This window comes from Haemaphysalis longicornis, unplaced genomic scaffold (genome assembly GCF_048455015.1).
Source record: "Haemaphysalis longicornis isolate Haplotype H1 unplaced genomic scaffold, Haemaphysalis longicornis Haplotype H1 scaffold_55, whole genome shotgun sequence".
NCBI classification, from domain to species: Eukaryota; Metazoa; Arthropoda; class Arachnida; order Ixodida; family Ixodidae; genus Haemaphysalis; species Haemaphysalis longicornis.
Window position 1 is genome coordinate 358,050 of NW_027526394.1, and position 15,272 is coordinate 373,321.

A 15,272-nucleotide genomic window follows, 5' to 3' on the forward strand; every position below is an offset into this window, starting at 1 on the left:
AGCATATTTTAGGATAATGTCTTCCTCTTCCCTAGGAGTGGAAACTGCGGACAAATGTTGTGTTGTGGAAAGGTAATTTTATATTATTGTTAAAATTGCGTCATAGAAGCGCCGCCGCTTTGAGAGATTTACGTCCAATTCGGGCGATTCGCCGCTAACGTAAAAGACTAAAACCCACGCAAATCCAGTCGTAACGACGTTTTAACGCATATAATTGCCCTTCCTGTCAGTCGAGATTGGTGAGCAAGCAAAATAACAGACCACGTCCACTGAAGTTGGCGCCGACTATACTTGCAGTTTTGAACGCTCCATGTTATAATTTTATTGGTAATGCCAATATTTCCCGCACAGAACCTTTGCAAGTCCTATTAGTATAGACTATTTATGGACTTTATGTGATGGACATGTCCGAGACTGATTTAAGATTCAGAATGGCTCTCTCAGCAACCAGTTCTTCGGGGATGGCGGCGGACCTCTCCTGTACCTTCAAAATGAGCTCAGCATTCTGATTCGGAGTGGTGCCCACGTTTACCGCTGCGGAACGCTTTCTGCTCGAAATGGGGATTAATCACGGCACTGTGCAAGTTATACTCAAGTGTAGGATGATAGAGAATAGTTTAGTCTGAGACTCTCTTGCCTACTGCAAAGCTGAAAATAACCCGGAAGTGTGTGCTGTTTAAGCTTTTCACCCTTAGCCGCTTCCCCAGGGAGCAACAACACTCTCCGTTGGAAGAGGCACAATCGATAACGGCTCCTAGACGAGGACACCCATGAATCCCAAACAGGCAGTTCTACAACATCGAATAATCCCCTGGATAACGCAATACAGTCCAATATCTCCGGATAAAAAAATTCATCCTATCCTTAACAATAAGATGCCCAGCATAGCTGCTGAGAATAACACGAGTCAGAAGCTATGCTGTTTATACCAATTACCAACATCAAACAGCACCGAACATAATTTCAGTTAACTCTTAGAGCTAGACTGCAAACGCCGCGGCTGTTAACTGGCAGGGAAGATGATCGCTGTTGCGAACAGACCGAAGATGTGGGGAGATTATTGTTCTATAACCCCCTTCTCCCGTTCCTATTTTGTGCAATACATGCTGGGTCTTGACGGCTGGTGATGTTTGCGTGATAGGCTCGTGATTGTGCACGCGTTTGTGGCGCCCCCTTGAAACCTTCGTGGCTCGCATGTTCACGTGTTTTTTTAAAATGCGAATGCATTTCTTAGTCGGGGGTTGTCGTGCTCCGTCGGCGTGCGCCTAGCAACAGCTGTGGCGTGCGCCTGCATTCCTCCAGCGTGAGCGCACGTGAGCGCGCGCCTCGTAGTTCTGCCTTCGTCGTCGTCGTCGTCTTTCATCCAGCGCGAGCGCACGTGAGCGCGCGCCTCGTAGTTCTGCCTTCGTCGTCGTCGTCGTCGTCTCGGCGCGGCTTAAATGCGAATGCATTTCTTAGTCGGGGGTTGTCGTGCTCCGTCGGCGTGCGCCCGCAGGTGTTATCTCTCTGCGCTCCTCCTCGCCCCTAGCAACAGCTGTGGCGCGCCTAGCAACCAGAGCAGGTGGTAGCTCGGGCGGGAGTAGCGGAGGGCAAGGGGAGAGGAGGAGCGCGCTCGGGCGTGTGAGGGCGCTCGCATCGCGGAGCTCGGGCGAAGTAGCGGAGAGTGAGTGGAGAGGAGGAGCGCGCTCGGGCGTGTGAGGGCGCTCGCATCGCGAAGCTCGGCGGGAGAGAGAGCTCGCGCGCGGGGCGGGCGTGTTGCGCGGGTCTCTCTCTCCTCTCCGCGTACCCTCTCTCCGCTCGCTGCGCTCGGAAAATGTATATAAATGCAGTGGAGCGCACGCCTCTCTCCGTTACTGCTTGCCGCAGCGCACTCATCGGTGCACCCAATGCATTCGCATTTCCGCACGATCCCCTTCGGGGAGGTGGGGGGAGTTTTTTTTCTTTTTCGGCATCTTTGACCTTGAGAAGTACATGCGCGGTTGTGTGTCGTTCATGTCCTTCGTTGCGTGTTTTGTATTCTGCGACCAATTTACAGGCCATGTCGCCAAAGGTTTTCCCTTTTGATACATGGACACAGCGCGACAGAATGGCATAAAACAAAAAGCTCATGTTCACAACCGGTGTAAAGGTTAGCTGCGATATCGCTGCATTCGGGCATCTGACGGACCAGATTAGTTGCTCGGGATAACGTCAGGAAGAAGTGGCAGCGGCACGAGCACGGATTTCTCCGTCTCGCCCTGTTTGGCACAGCACGCTGATTGTCCTCGCAAACAGCTGATTGATTGATTAATTGATTGTAGAATTTAACGCGCCGACGCAATGCAGGCGATGAGGCACGGCGTAGTGGAGGACTGCGGAAAAAGTTTGACCCCTGGGGATCTTTATCGTGCGCCGAAATCTCGTACACACGGGCGTTTTCGCTTTTCGCCTCCATCAGAAAAGCCGCGTCCGTGGCCGAGAATCAAACCCGCGTCCTCGTGCTCAGCAGCGCAATGCCTTAGCCACTGAGCCACCGCGGCGGGTACAAACAGCTGAGACAAACTCCCAGTTGCGGGCTTCTGAAGCGATGACATATTTAGCGGAACATCGGCGACAAAAACAACCACAAGAAGCATATAACCTAGAAAACGCATTCTTGTGCACTAAAAACGCATAAAACTACTACCTTGGAATAGGCGCGAATTGGAAAAATAGCTTATCGCGTGAATTGTTTTATTTTCTTTAGTACACGCTTTTTTCTAAAATAGGCTCATTACGGTCTAAATAAAAAAGACAGCTTGCCTAAAGTTCCGATGTCTAGTTATCACGCTATCCGAAACTTCAATCACACGACATCACGCGCCGAAACTTAGGCTTCGAAAAGATACCCGCTCATTCTAGATTCAACCTTCAGACCAAAGTTGACAGAATACTGCAGAGAGAGAGAGAGAGAAGGCTCTTTATTGAAAAAGCAAAGAGTTTTGCCGGCGTTTGTGATCACCTACATGCTTCTCTGCTAGGGGTCGGGGATGTAGGGAGAACAGGCCCTAGAGAGAGGTGGGCAGAAAAGAAAAAAAAAGACAGAAAAAAAAGAAGAAGCAAACAAACAAAAAAAACACTGGCGTGGTGTGGCGGGCTTGGCGGACTATTTTTAGATTGTGTTACAGAATTTAAAATTTTGAAATGTGGCCAATGTCCTCCAAATATGAAAACAAACTTTTTAGGGCCTGACGCTGCTTCGAGGGGCAAGTCCATGGTCCTAAGATGGTCTTCAAAGTTACCGGCCCTTGATCTAGGCGTTCAATATCTTCAAAAAAACGGGATCTTGGTGCCAAGTAGGCCACACATTCTAGCAAGAGGTTTATATCAGTAGAACTGTTCGAAACTTCTGTAACAGCTTGAAAATGTTATAAATGTCTCCATTATTTAGCGTAAATTAAACTGCAAGTACATTTTAGCAAAACGTATTTACTTAAACAGCTGCCCTCACGTCCGTTTAGTTTGACATGCTCGGTAGATTTATTTTTACGATATCAAGCGAAAAAAAAAGTGGCCGGGGAAGAAAAAAAATTCACCATCTTCCCGTGGGGAACCCTGATGAGGATGCGAAGCATCGTGGCGGTTCCGTGTGGTTCCATTGTGTTGCCGTTATGTAGAGTGATCTGGTTTTTACTAGCGCCAGAGGGAATTCCGCGTCCGGGTCCACACCGGTGGCAAAGGCACGCAAGTGCTGTTGTGTTAGGGTGAGTAGGCGGTGGTTCTCGAGGCGCCGAAACTCGTCCCTCATGTTCTTGTCGATGTTGTGTCTGTGGTAGAATCGGTAGTCTCCGTCAGCTTTGGTGAGGTAAAGGTTGTTTACATTGGTGCACCGGCTGAGAGCAATGTACACGCCCTCCTCTTCGCAGCTTTGTCTTCTCGTTCTTCTTCTTCTTCGGCGGTTCCCCTACGGGAAGATGACGACAGTGGTTGAACGCGAACCTATCTCGTGATGGATTCTTTGGTTGGCCAATCCCTAGGGGCATCCTGCCACAATCAGCATCAGAGGCGCTGCGGACGGGGCTGGTTGAGCTGCAAGGCGCGTGGCGCTTCCCGCCAAAGCTTTCCCACGGGAAATTCAGCATCCCCCTCTAACGTTTTCAGTTCGTCGTTTCCGTTGACGTTCAGCTTCGCGTGCCTTCGTTGTATCAGTAGCTTCTTGACGTAGTTTGAATGAGTCAAGGACATAAGGCGCGTTCCTAGCACTTGCTCCTGTCCCGGATTTGTAGCGTAGTGGGAAGAGCACCGCGTACCTTCCGTTGCGGCCGAAACGTGGGATCAAAACTGGGCGCCGCTAACTATTTCTTTTTTTTATAGTGTAGTATCGCGGAGCTGTGGGTGTAAGGGGGAGAGTTGCGCATGAGCAGTGTGAGTGTGGGCGGCGCCGCCATCAACGCCGGAGGACCAGGCGAGCCTAAGAAATGCTCCGCATTTAAAAATGAAGGACGCTCACACTAATGCGTAAGACCTGAAGGTAGCGAAGCTGTACGCAAGAGTAGCGTTTTTTTGCATTTTTAGCCTCACGGCGTTGTTTAAGCCTCGCCGCCGTACGAGGGACCGCAGCTGCGTGTTCGTCTTCCTCTATCGCACACGGTCGTTGTTGTTGTTGTTGTTGTTAAAAAGAGAGGAAATAGAATTGGTTGTAAGTTGTAAGTAGAGTTTGGGACAACACAAATGAGCTGTTTTCTGCGCCGCATGCGGCCTCGTGGCTTTCCTTCGGGGCGCGGGCTTCTCGCTGCGGCGGCGCCCTTCTTGCCTTCCTCCGCTGCGTCCCGCGCGCGGGTCCCGCGCTCGTCCCCTTTCCTTCGCGCCTATCTCTCCCCGTTATCGTGCCGCTGCTCCGTACCAGGTGCTGGCGAATGGGGTGTGGTTCGACATCTCGCGCTCAAGGGCAAAATCGGTCATCCCGCGAAGACTGCCCCAGGTAGCGTAGTGTAGCTTCCGCTACAAAAACGACGAGGTCCTAATGGCACAGAATGGCAGAAAAGCACATGCAAAATGAAAGCAAGCATCAGAAACGAAAGTCTCGTTCGTGCTGTTCCACCTTGAAGAAGGAACAAAAATAAAGAAAACTATGCGAGCTTTCCCAGCAGAAAGTGCACGATCATCGCGAAGTAGGGAAACTTGAATTGCATTGAAAAAATCTTCGCCCGTTTTACAAAATAAGCAGTGAGATAAGAATGGGAAGACCGCGAGAGTTGTGGCAAAGAATGAAGAACGGGTTACGTACCAGAGGTGACAGATGACTATTGTCTTTGGAAGAGTTTTGCGGTGCAGCAAACATCTATGCGGCCAAGAGAAGTCTTGAAAACATCACCGCTTTTTGTGCTCGGCATCGCAACCCGGTTGCTGGCGTCACGAAGACTATGTTAACCACATTGCACAACAGAGGCACACGTTCTTTATGAGAAAAGTGTTGCGGGTGATGACTGCACTGCGCCGTTGGCACGGAAGCCCACGTTGCTAGGCTGGAAATGTGTAGACAGTGATATATGTTGAAAACCAAGAGTTAACACATCAATTTCCGGAAATTCATGAAACCTCAAGCTAGTCGCACTTTGTAGATGCTTTTGAGGGCTCCGCCACCCTTCCTTGACTGCTTTCGGTATCAACGCCAGAGGGATACTGAAAGTAGCCAAGAGAGGGAGCTACAGCCCGTGTTGCGAAACAACGTCCGCAAAAAAGCAGCTTTCACGTAAAGTGGAACTGCTGCCACTTCTCTTCATCTGTATGGTTGTATTCTGCATTGAGGCATGAAACCAATTATTTTCTTATTAGTTTTATCATCAGCATCATAAAGCTCGCAAGCGCAGGAAACAAGAGTGGCGCGAAGCCTTATTACATGTCATGCCCAAGCAGCACAGGACTGTTTGGTCTAACTCAAGCCAATATACTTTGTCCAGTGATTTTATGTCGGACCGTTTTCCGGCAGACATGTTCGGGCCGTGTCCAAATGTTCGCGTTTTGGCCGTATAGGGTCGAACTCCATGGCTACCCAACGGCCACTCGCCGTCGGCCAGTCGGCCTTAGGTTCATCCGATCAGACTTCAGCCGTAGGCTATGTCCATTCCCCACCTACCCGTATGCGGCCGAAGTACGGCCACCAGAGGTCAGTCGAGATGCGGTCATCGGACTCCACCCGGACTACAGCTGCGCGACGTTCCGTCATGCTACGATCATTGGAGTACAGCCGCAGTACGCCAGCTGTACTGAGGCCGATGGACGACCACTGCACACTGCATGCAGCGCATCCAGATGACTCATTTCCACTGTGCAGCAGCCTAAATACACCATTTAGGGTACACTGCATCCCCGTCAAAGTGAGCCCGCATGACACCACCAGATGTCCAGCCTTCAGGGCAGCTCTGCTTATTGATCAGCCTCAGTCGACAGCAAAATTTATTTACGAAACACTTCTCACAACTTGTAGTTCCTACAATTGCTATGCCCCTTTAACTGTCAGATGGAAAAAGTATTCATTTCGTTGCTATAGCCGCAATAGTTGTGTTGTCCATGCCCTGGTATCTGTGGGCGGCCCAGCTTCAGTAAGCTAGGAGGGGAAGGGCAGGGTCGGAGGGCGCTTACTTGAGTGGGTTGAATTTCACAAAGATGAAAGTGCCGCCTTTAACCAATTTCATTAGGCCTACCCGACTGAACACTTCAATGATCTGCCTAAATCAACTATATTTACAACAGTTGGCTGACACCTTTCTTTGTATTTAAATCGGCAAGCATGCCTTTACGAACGGTTTTGGCCCTCCACAAAACACTCAGGAACATTCTATATATTGTTCTTCACGAAAAAGGTATGTCTACTTCAGGACCATTTTTCTTAGAAAGAAATTTCATACTCGACTAACATTTTGATGGGCTTTCACAGGGCTGTTTCTAGGAGAGATCGAACATGTACATTCATTTTCATTTCGATGATTCATTTCTTTTTGATGATGTTTTTATGAAGGACGTGCACACAACTTAAGAGTCCAAAAGAACTTAATTTCCATTGAATGTCGTACTTCGTTAAAAAAATTGTAGACCTGTGGCGAATGGCGTCCTGCTTCTGATGGCAGTAGTTCTATCCAAATTTGTGTTCAAGCAATAGAAGACGTAACACCACAGTTTCATAATTTTGTTTCAAAACGATGACCTAGCAATGGTAGTATGTACACAGCACACCTTCCACACTACAACGAATAAAATATAATCAATATATGACTGGTCGAGTTTGAATGCGTAAGGCTCTCACCCCTTCGAAGGCGAAATAATAGCTCGGCCCTACGTATACACCTCTTCCTCCAGCTTTAGAGTGTAATATGGCATTTCTTGCACGGCCCGCGGAAAAAGCGCCAGCCGTGCTTTGCACTGTAACTGTTCCACTGACCCCGTTTTTCCACTTTCAGAAGGGTCAATGGCTGCGTGCTGTTGTTTTTTGTTACGGCAATCGACACTCACGGAAAAATATTTTTTTTACCCTGCTATTACCATTTGTTAAAGGCTACCCGCAAAGAGGCACTTTTCACAAGGTCTCAATTTATTTATTAATTCATTTTATACCTTTTGTAATGCAAAAGTATACTCGTTGGCATAAATACTATGTTACAAGTATAGGTAAACTCCCGTTTTCCAAAGAAACCCAAGGAGGGAGCGGTGGTGGGGTCCTCATTTCCACCGATGAAGTTCTGGTGGTCTGCCAGGGTGGAGGCCTGTGCCTAGAAGGTGTCGCGTTCTGGCCGCTTCTACTGAAGGGCCCGTCCACAGCAAATTCTCTGTGTCCGCATGTTCGGCAGAAACCGTGCAAAAGGGGCAGTTCTGATTGAAAGGACATGGTAGCATGGTAGCCACCCCCGGGTAACAGCGGGAGAGAGGGCTACACCAACAAGAAGTCTTCGCAGCAAGATATCCTCCCTGCAAGCGAGTCTGCTAGGGAGGTCCGTTCTCCACGGTAGAATTTGAGCTCGTGGGATGCCTGCTTCGCCTTTGCATGCATTCGCCTTTGCATGCATTACAGCAGGGCTATCTAAAAGCAAGCAGAAATTGTGAGGCCAAATATCTAAAAGATTCTTTGATTCTACAAAGCACTGAAAATCGTCAATAAAAATTAATACAATTGTAGGTGTAGGATAATTCTATTCCCGTAGTGATCTCAGGAAAAATGAATTGCGCAAGGCGTCACCTTGTAATAAAAGCTAATAATTTTCTTTAAGGTTCTAGTCTCACTATGGGATATATAGAATGGCGCTTGGATATACTTCACTCCTCCTTGTTGATTCCAGTGTTCGACTGATAGATATTATGAAAAAATTTGAATATGTGGATTCGTGTTTCATCTTTCACGTCCTACCGTTTACGTTTACTATTGCTTTGCCTCATGCTAATCAGACGATTCCAATTACCTAAAACGGGCTAAGGCGTTGGGCTGCTGAGCAGAAGGTCGCGAGTTGAATTCTTGGCTCCGGCGGCCACTTTTATGATGGAGGCCAAAAGAAAGAACGCCCGTGTGTACGAGACTTCTGCGAACGTTAAAGATTCGCATGTGGTCAAATTTATTCTGGAGCCCTCCACTATGGCGTGCCTCATCGCCTGCATTCCGTGGGCGCGTTAAAGCTTAGAATCAATCAATCAATCAATCAATCAATCAATCAATCAATCAATCAATCAATCAATCAATCAATCAATCAATCAATCAATCAATCAATCAATCAATCAATCAATCAATCAAATTACCTAAAACGAATCGCACAGCCCTATTCTATATGTTTTTGAGCGTATCGACCAGCTCTTCGGTGTAAGGATTCCAGCAAACACATGCGTACTGTATCATTGAGCGCACATGAGTGAAATGCTATTGTTCTTTTAGTTAAAGGGGGGTTCATTGAAATTTTGTTTCAGAAAAACCATAACACATTTAGCCCTAACTTTTATGTTGTAAATGCGCCTAGTTAACCTCAAACCAATCGTTAAATAAAATCATAGTTATATTCTCTGGCCGTTCTTAAGGAGGCTCCATTTACGCCGTACGTATTCAACCGGTATGAACGTTTCCTTATAAAGGTGACGTGAACACTGTTTATAACATCAACGAAATTTTTGAATCGGTATACCAGGATGCTACTACTATAAAATTTTCCTGCAGGTATTTGGAATCACGTTCATTCTCCATAATCATGTAGAATACACAGTCATATGCGAACATTTTGAGCAAATATTTGAGGGCAATAGTAACAACAATTATATATAACAGAAACAAAAAGGGCACACAATTGATCCATGGGGAAATCCTGAGGTCTCAGGAAGGTATACGGAAGATCAACCGCTGAGAACGACCGACTGATGCCTACAAGAGAGAGATAGTGGGCTATTTATGCAATAACGGATTCATTCAGCTTATAGTCCCACAATTTACTCACAAGAAGGTCATGAAACAACATCGAAAGCTTTTTTAAGCCGACGCAAATACTACTTTACTCTAATCTCTTGCTAGAGTCAAATCGTGCGTTAACTCATTAAGCTGCGTTGCCCAAAAAACCTTGACGAAATCCGCGCTGTTTACGATGATACAGATTTTGTTTAAGTAAATGTAGCTGAGCTCCCCTTCAAACACCTCAACAAACTTAGCATGAAGGATTCGTCATTGACAAAGCTCTGTTGTTATCGCAAATTTAAAACACAACTTGTTTTTAAACTGGCCGGTTTAAACTCAGACCAAGAAACAGTGCAGTGCCTACAAATGCACGAGCTTGGCTTCTTCTATGTTTCGTACGAATAAAATAATGCAAGAATGTTTTTCGCAGCATTATTGTCAGAATAACTGCCGGATACTTGCGCTCATGCGCGCCCTTACCGTTCTTTAGGAGGGAGTCATTGGCATAGCGCCGGCTAGCTCCTTTGTTGTGTCTATACTTGCTCGACGTCCGTGTAGGGCAGTTAGTTTCGGTGAAATACGGCCATTCCGGGTCGCACATCTGTGCTTGGTGGATGTCTCCAATGCTGTGTATTTATCGAGGGAGCGAATAGACTCTGCATCGACGACGCCTGCGGGCGAGGCGTGGTAGCGCTATGACTGGCGAGGCTTAACTAACCCGTCGGTGAGGAACAGCCTTCTTGTAGTATTAAATGGCAGTCCAATGGCCTAAAAAGTTCGCTTGTAATGTACAGTGAGTCTTTGTACCTTGCCTGTTAACCTAGTACCCCGCATTACTACTTTACAAACGAAGTTCGTTCATTTAAAGCGTAAAAACACCAAGTGTATGAAAGGCATCCGCATTGCTCGGCTTCGTAACGGATTTTTACCCACCGATGGAAAAACTGTACCTACACCGTCCGCACTGGTTCTCAGAAGTGCATCGGTTCTCGGCGCCCAGACGCGTGCTATTGTTCGGCTGTATACCGCTTACCGAAAAAATCACGGATAACCTGAGACCTTACGTCGGATAGTCTCCCCTGAAAACCGGTTGTCACAACCTCTCCGGCCTCTAGCTTGCCTTAATACGACCTCGAAGACCTCTAACAGAATGAAATATGTACATTCTGGGGCCGTACGTCGGCCGGTCTCTTTTATAACGCCAGTTGCCGAAGAAACCGGATGCACGGTTCACCGTAGAAAGAGCGAATTCACGGCATCCGCACTCCGGCTTGTCTCTTTCAGAACACCTGCCACAAGAATACGAATAGTATGTGGCCGGTCCCTTGCGGTACTGCGGCTGAACACCGCTTCCAAAAATAAAAACGGACGCCCAAAGGCCATACGTCGGCCGTTCCTTTTCTGTACATCGGCCTCCGGAAGTAAACTGAATATCCGGCATCCTGGTAAGCCGGGTGACTGGCGTCGTGTGTCTGAACACGGGCGGCCGGAACAATACCGAAGGGCTGGTGGCCGAATACTGGCTGTTCAACGCATGATCAGTGGCTGCCTCAACCTGCATGCTGCCGAACATGCCAGAAAGCGGCCATAGACGGGTCGGTCTTGAGACACACATTCTGTTCTGCCGGGGATGGTAGCCAACGTGGTTGAAATCGTGCACAAGCTTTGGTAGTATTTATTTGTTAACCTAATACTTTTAAAAAATACAGTCACTTCATTTACACACCCGGTGGCACAAATCAAGCTACACAGCGCCTCTTTGGACTTCTTTTTATTGTTTTCCTTCTGATAATTGCATGCGTATAATTTTCGTTCACAGTATCTATAAAATAACACCGGTTTCAAATGCACGCCTTGTACTGTGCTTATTTTTATAAAGTTCTTTGCTTTCTCATTAAGAAAGCAATGGGGCTGTAAGTTCCCCTTTTTATCTCTCACCTCTTTTTTGATAACTAGTTATCAGTAAAAAGTAGTATTTGTTGTGCTCTTCGTACAGTGTTTAGGTAAGTGGATTTAATAAATAGCAAGCACGAAGCATAATCATTTAGCAGGTTCAATGATTTTAAAAATGAACTAAATATTAGGTACAAAACCCTTTCTGCGGAGTGTCGGTAATACAGCAATAGAAACTAGCTCACAAGAGCGTTTCATAAAATGTGGGAAAGTATTGTATGGCATGGCGTTTACAATGTAATGCAAAATAAGTGGGCGCAGCCAAGAATAAACGTTATTCAGAACGTTTGTCAGCCTAGAAAAAAATCCAGCTTCTTGCGCTTTACAAATACGTTTACTATACTCGAAACTTGGGCTATTTTCGAAATTGAGAAATTGCTCCGAAAATTTTCAGTAGGTTTTTTGAAGTTGCTAAAATACGTGCATATTTAAACTTTTTCAGACTCAGAAGAACCGGTTTGTGAAATGCACGTGGGTAAAGAGAAGGTTCTAAAAGATTTGAAGCTCTGCAGAGAACATTACTTCAGAGAATGTCGTTACGTGCGCAAAGTATTTGACAAATTGTGTTTGAGCAGGGAGCACTGAAGTTGAGAAATTGCCATTTAATGACAGTTGTATCAGGCTTTCTTGTTTTGCATATCAGCACGAATAAAAACCTTAAGTAAAGGAATGTGTCGTCCGTCAATGAATAAATCGCACAAATAAAAATAAAAAGATTGGGCTCTGTCGTAGCAAATGTTTGAAATTGCATTCCACAGCGCTTGTGAACAAGGTCTGAAAAATCGATGACAATATTAATTTGCAAGAATAGATTTTCGTTTTGTAGCAAAATCGCGCGCGGGCTTTCTGCCTAATAGAGTTCCAATGTGGCAGAAATTTAACGACATTTTTTTGACGCCCTACCTGATCCAGCAAACTTCTCTGTTTCCCTATTTATTGACACGAATAGTCAGAAGCCAGAATTGCTGGAATGAAAATGTCCGCTGGAAGAAAGAGAGGAAGGTTTTTGCTACATAGGCTCCTGCGAGATACGCTTGCACTGTTTAAAAAGTGCTGCCTTTACTAACATAACACTAACCGGTTACTTGTCACAGCATCCGCTTGTCACTTTTTAACTGGAGGTAGTAAATGTAGCCCTACTAAATTTACTTACTCAAGACGGTTGCGCGCACCAACACCTTTAGCAGGAATGTACGAGTGAACAACACTCCTCTCAACTATTTGCTTTTACCTACTGACCATGCATAACCTAGTAAAGCTACGCGTGATAATGCGGATCGGCGGAGCTCACCGTACGACATAGACACACATTGAACATGCACATGTGACGCTTAGACAACAAATAAATTGGTCAAGAAAACCAAAGGATTCACGCGCAGAGCGAGTATAACTTAGTTACCTTGCAAGTACTTATGCCATCTCTCTTTTATAGCCAGCAGCACACAGTCATCTGACCGAGTCGGGGGCTTGTCACAAAAATCAAATATTTTAGCGATAATTTTGGAATTGCGCATTTTACTATGAGCATACACAAGACACCATACGGATTTCCGGGAATGGTTTAATAGTGAGGTAGAGTGGGAAACGTGCAATACTATTATGTTCAGTAAGTCATTGAATTTTGTTCTTATAAGGGAATATTAGTATTAAATAGGCAGCAGTTACTAACTGCATGATCTAGACTTGCAACGGAAGCATTTATTGTTCATACATACAACAAGGTTGTAACAAACAGCGTTATTGAAGGTTATTTGTTCGTATTATGACGTAGTTCGATATAACCTAAACCGATTATACCTGATTCAGCACCAAATTTGCTGTAAACAATGCGAACGGCTGATTGAAAACGGGATAACAAATGAAAGATCATGCCACTCATCAGGAATAGAAATGTACATTAAAATAAATTTATTGCAGAGCAATCAACACCTGTTTGGAGTACGCAGTCATTTTCGCCAGAACACTGCATTGAACACTATCATTGAAAACGGCATTGTCAACAAGCGACACCAACTCGGTGAACTCCCGTCCACTTACCTATATTTCGCAGCAGTATCACCGCTGCACATCGGTAGCAAGAAGGGCTTCTGGCAACGTAGGGCGAGGGCAATCGCCTTCTGGCGGCGGCTCGTCGGTGCACCGAATGCAGCCGGCATCACGTCAGCAACAATATCAAAATCTAGCGCGATGATTGTCCCAGCAACATGGCCGTCGATGGTCAAAATGTCCTCGAAGTCTAGTTTTTCTGGCAGAGCGTACGTAGTATGGGTGAGCTCTTCCGAAAGCAAGTCAATATCGCTGTCGACTTGCACTGCACACGCAACTTCCACGCCCTCTTAACAAGTCCAGATAGCCATAACAGGTCGCGGTTTGTGTCCGGAGCCGGCTTTATAAATAGCGACCTGTGCACGCGCCCTTCTCCTACACGGCTACGCGGTCCAAAAAAATGCCGCGATATTTACAACGCGCCTCACCAGGTGGCGCTGGGTTTAATCCCCAACCTCGCGTCGGCTGCTACAGCTGCTACAACCGCGGAACACGCGACAGGGTGTGAACCCCGTGCCTTTCCAAACATCACCTGGTTTGTAGTGCTCTGCCTACTATGCCATGAAGTAGGACAGTTTAACCCGAAACCGAAATAACGAAGGAATGTAGAAACGTCAGCACTCACAACGGCGGCTTGTTGTAGGCTCCTGGCAGCCTAGAAAACATTCTCAAAGAACATTACTTGCTGTGCCGTGCTAATTCGATCTCATGAGATATATTTAGCATGTTATTTTGCAGGTCCGCGAGGTGCACGCCAATGTGGGTTTGTTTTCTTTGAGGCGCAGTCAGATCACACGGATTGACGCGAAGAGCTCACCAACTTTTAAACATGTTAAGGCAGTTTTGTTTGCGCTAGGCCATCTCATCAGCTTTATCGCGTTTTATCGCACTGACAGGAGCACCAAAGAATAATCAATGCAGTATTGTTTTTATTTTGGGGTTTTACGTGCTGTACCTGCGCCTGGACTACGAGGCACATCGAGGAATATGTATTTGTTCATGGAGCCTTGAACGTGTACCGAGATATGGGCCTCACGGGTGTTTACCTCTAACTTTAATCCATCATTTCAAGCGTAAATCACAATAAAAACAAACTTAGAAAACACATATTACGAGTTGGTAAATGCTTTAATGTCGTAATCAGGGGTCCGCCGCATTTTGAGGCGTATAGGACCGACACGACCGCAAGAAGCCGACACGGCGGATATGGGCCAGTCTTGACAAGGATGGCCTCATAAATTTCTGCGCAATGGCATTATTCAGCTTTGTTTTAAGCCGCGCACTCTTGTCCCTGAGTGGTTCCGCAAATCGGTGACACGGAACTGGTAGAACCCGTGGCGCACCTCGGGGGGGGGGGGGGGGGGGTCTGTCGATTTTCCCCCCCGGAGGTCTGTCGACCCAACCTTCTCCCCCTCTTTCAATGAACCGACAACTGAAGCCGACCGAACGAAGTTTGTACTACCGGAAGCGTCTATTTTTGTATATTCTTAGCTAAATCTCGTGGATATATTTAAAAGTGAAAGAAGAAAACTGGAGATCGAGCTTTTAAGTTAAGACTGCGCCGACCAACTTGCGTACAACTTGAAGTGGTGTAAGAAAAAGAACCGAAAAATTTTGTGTGAGAGAAAAATTGGCAGTCGGTAATAATTATGAAATTTCTGACTGCGTAATTTCTCTGAGGGGTTTAAATAATTATTCCGTAGCCCCCACCTCTGGTACGGCGCGCCTCACAGCCCACGTTAAACCACAATTATAATTTTGTAGGGCCTCATCACTTTCTGAACTTTTGTGCGCAACTGGAGTCACGAGATGTTAATCAATCGTGGAAAAAAAGGGGAGGGGGCGCTAATTTTTCCCGTAATCGGGACTCAGTATGATCGAGCTTGCATGCCTTGTG

General features: G+C 46.4%; 1 protein-coding gene across 1 annotated transcript in view; it reads left to right on the top strand.

The window, feature by feature from the left end:
* LOC144140908 (uncharacterized) overlaps positions 1-11,995 on the top strand; it is a 110,339-nt gene extending 98,344 nt beyond the window's left edge. Inside the window, exon 5 of the mRNA XM_077672408.1 lies at positions 11,772-11,995. Within this exon, the coding sequence (XP_077528534.1) occupies positions 11,772-11,914 (143 nt within the window). The 3' untranslated portion in view covers positions 11,915-11,995. The remainder of the gene's footprint in view (positions 1-11,771) is intronic.
* Positions 11,996-15,272: the final 3,277 nt, after the last annotated feature.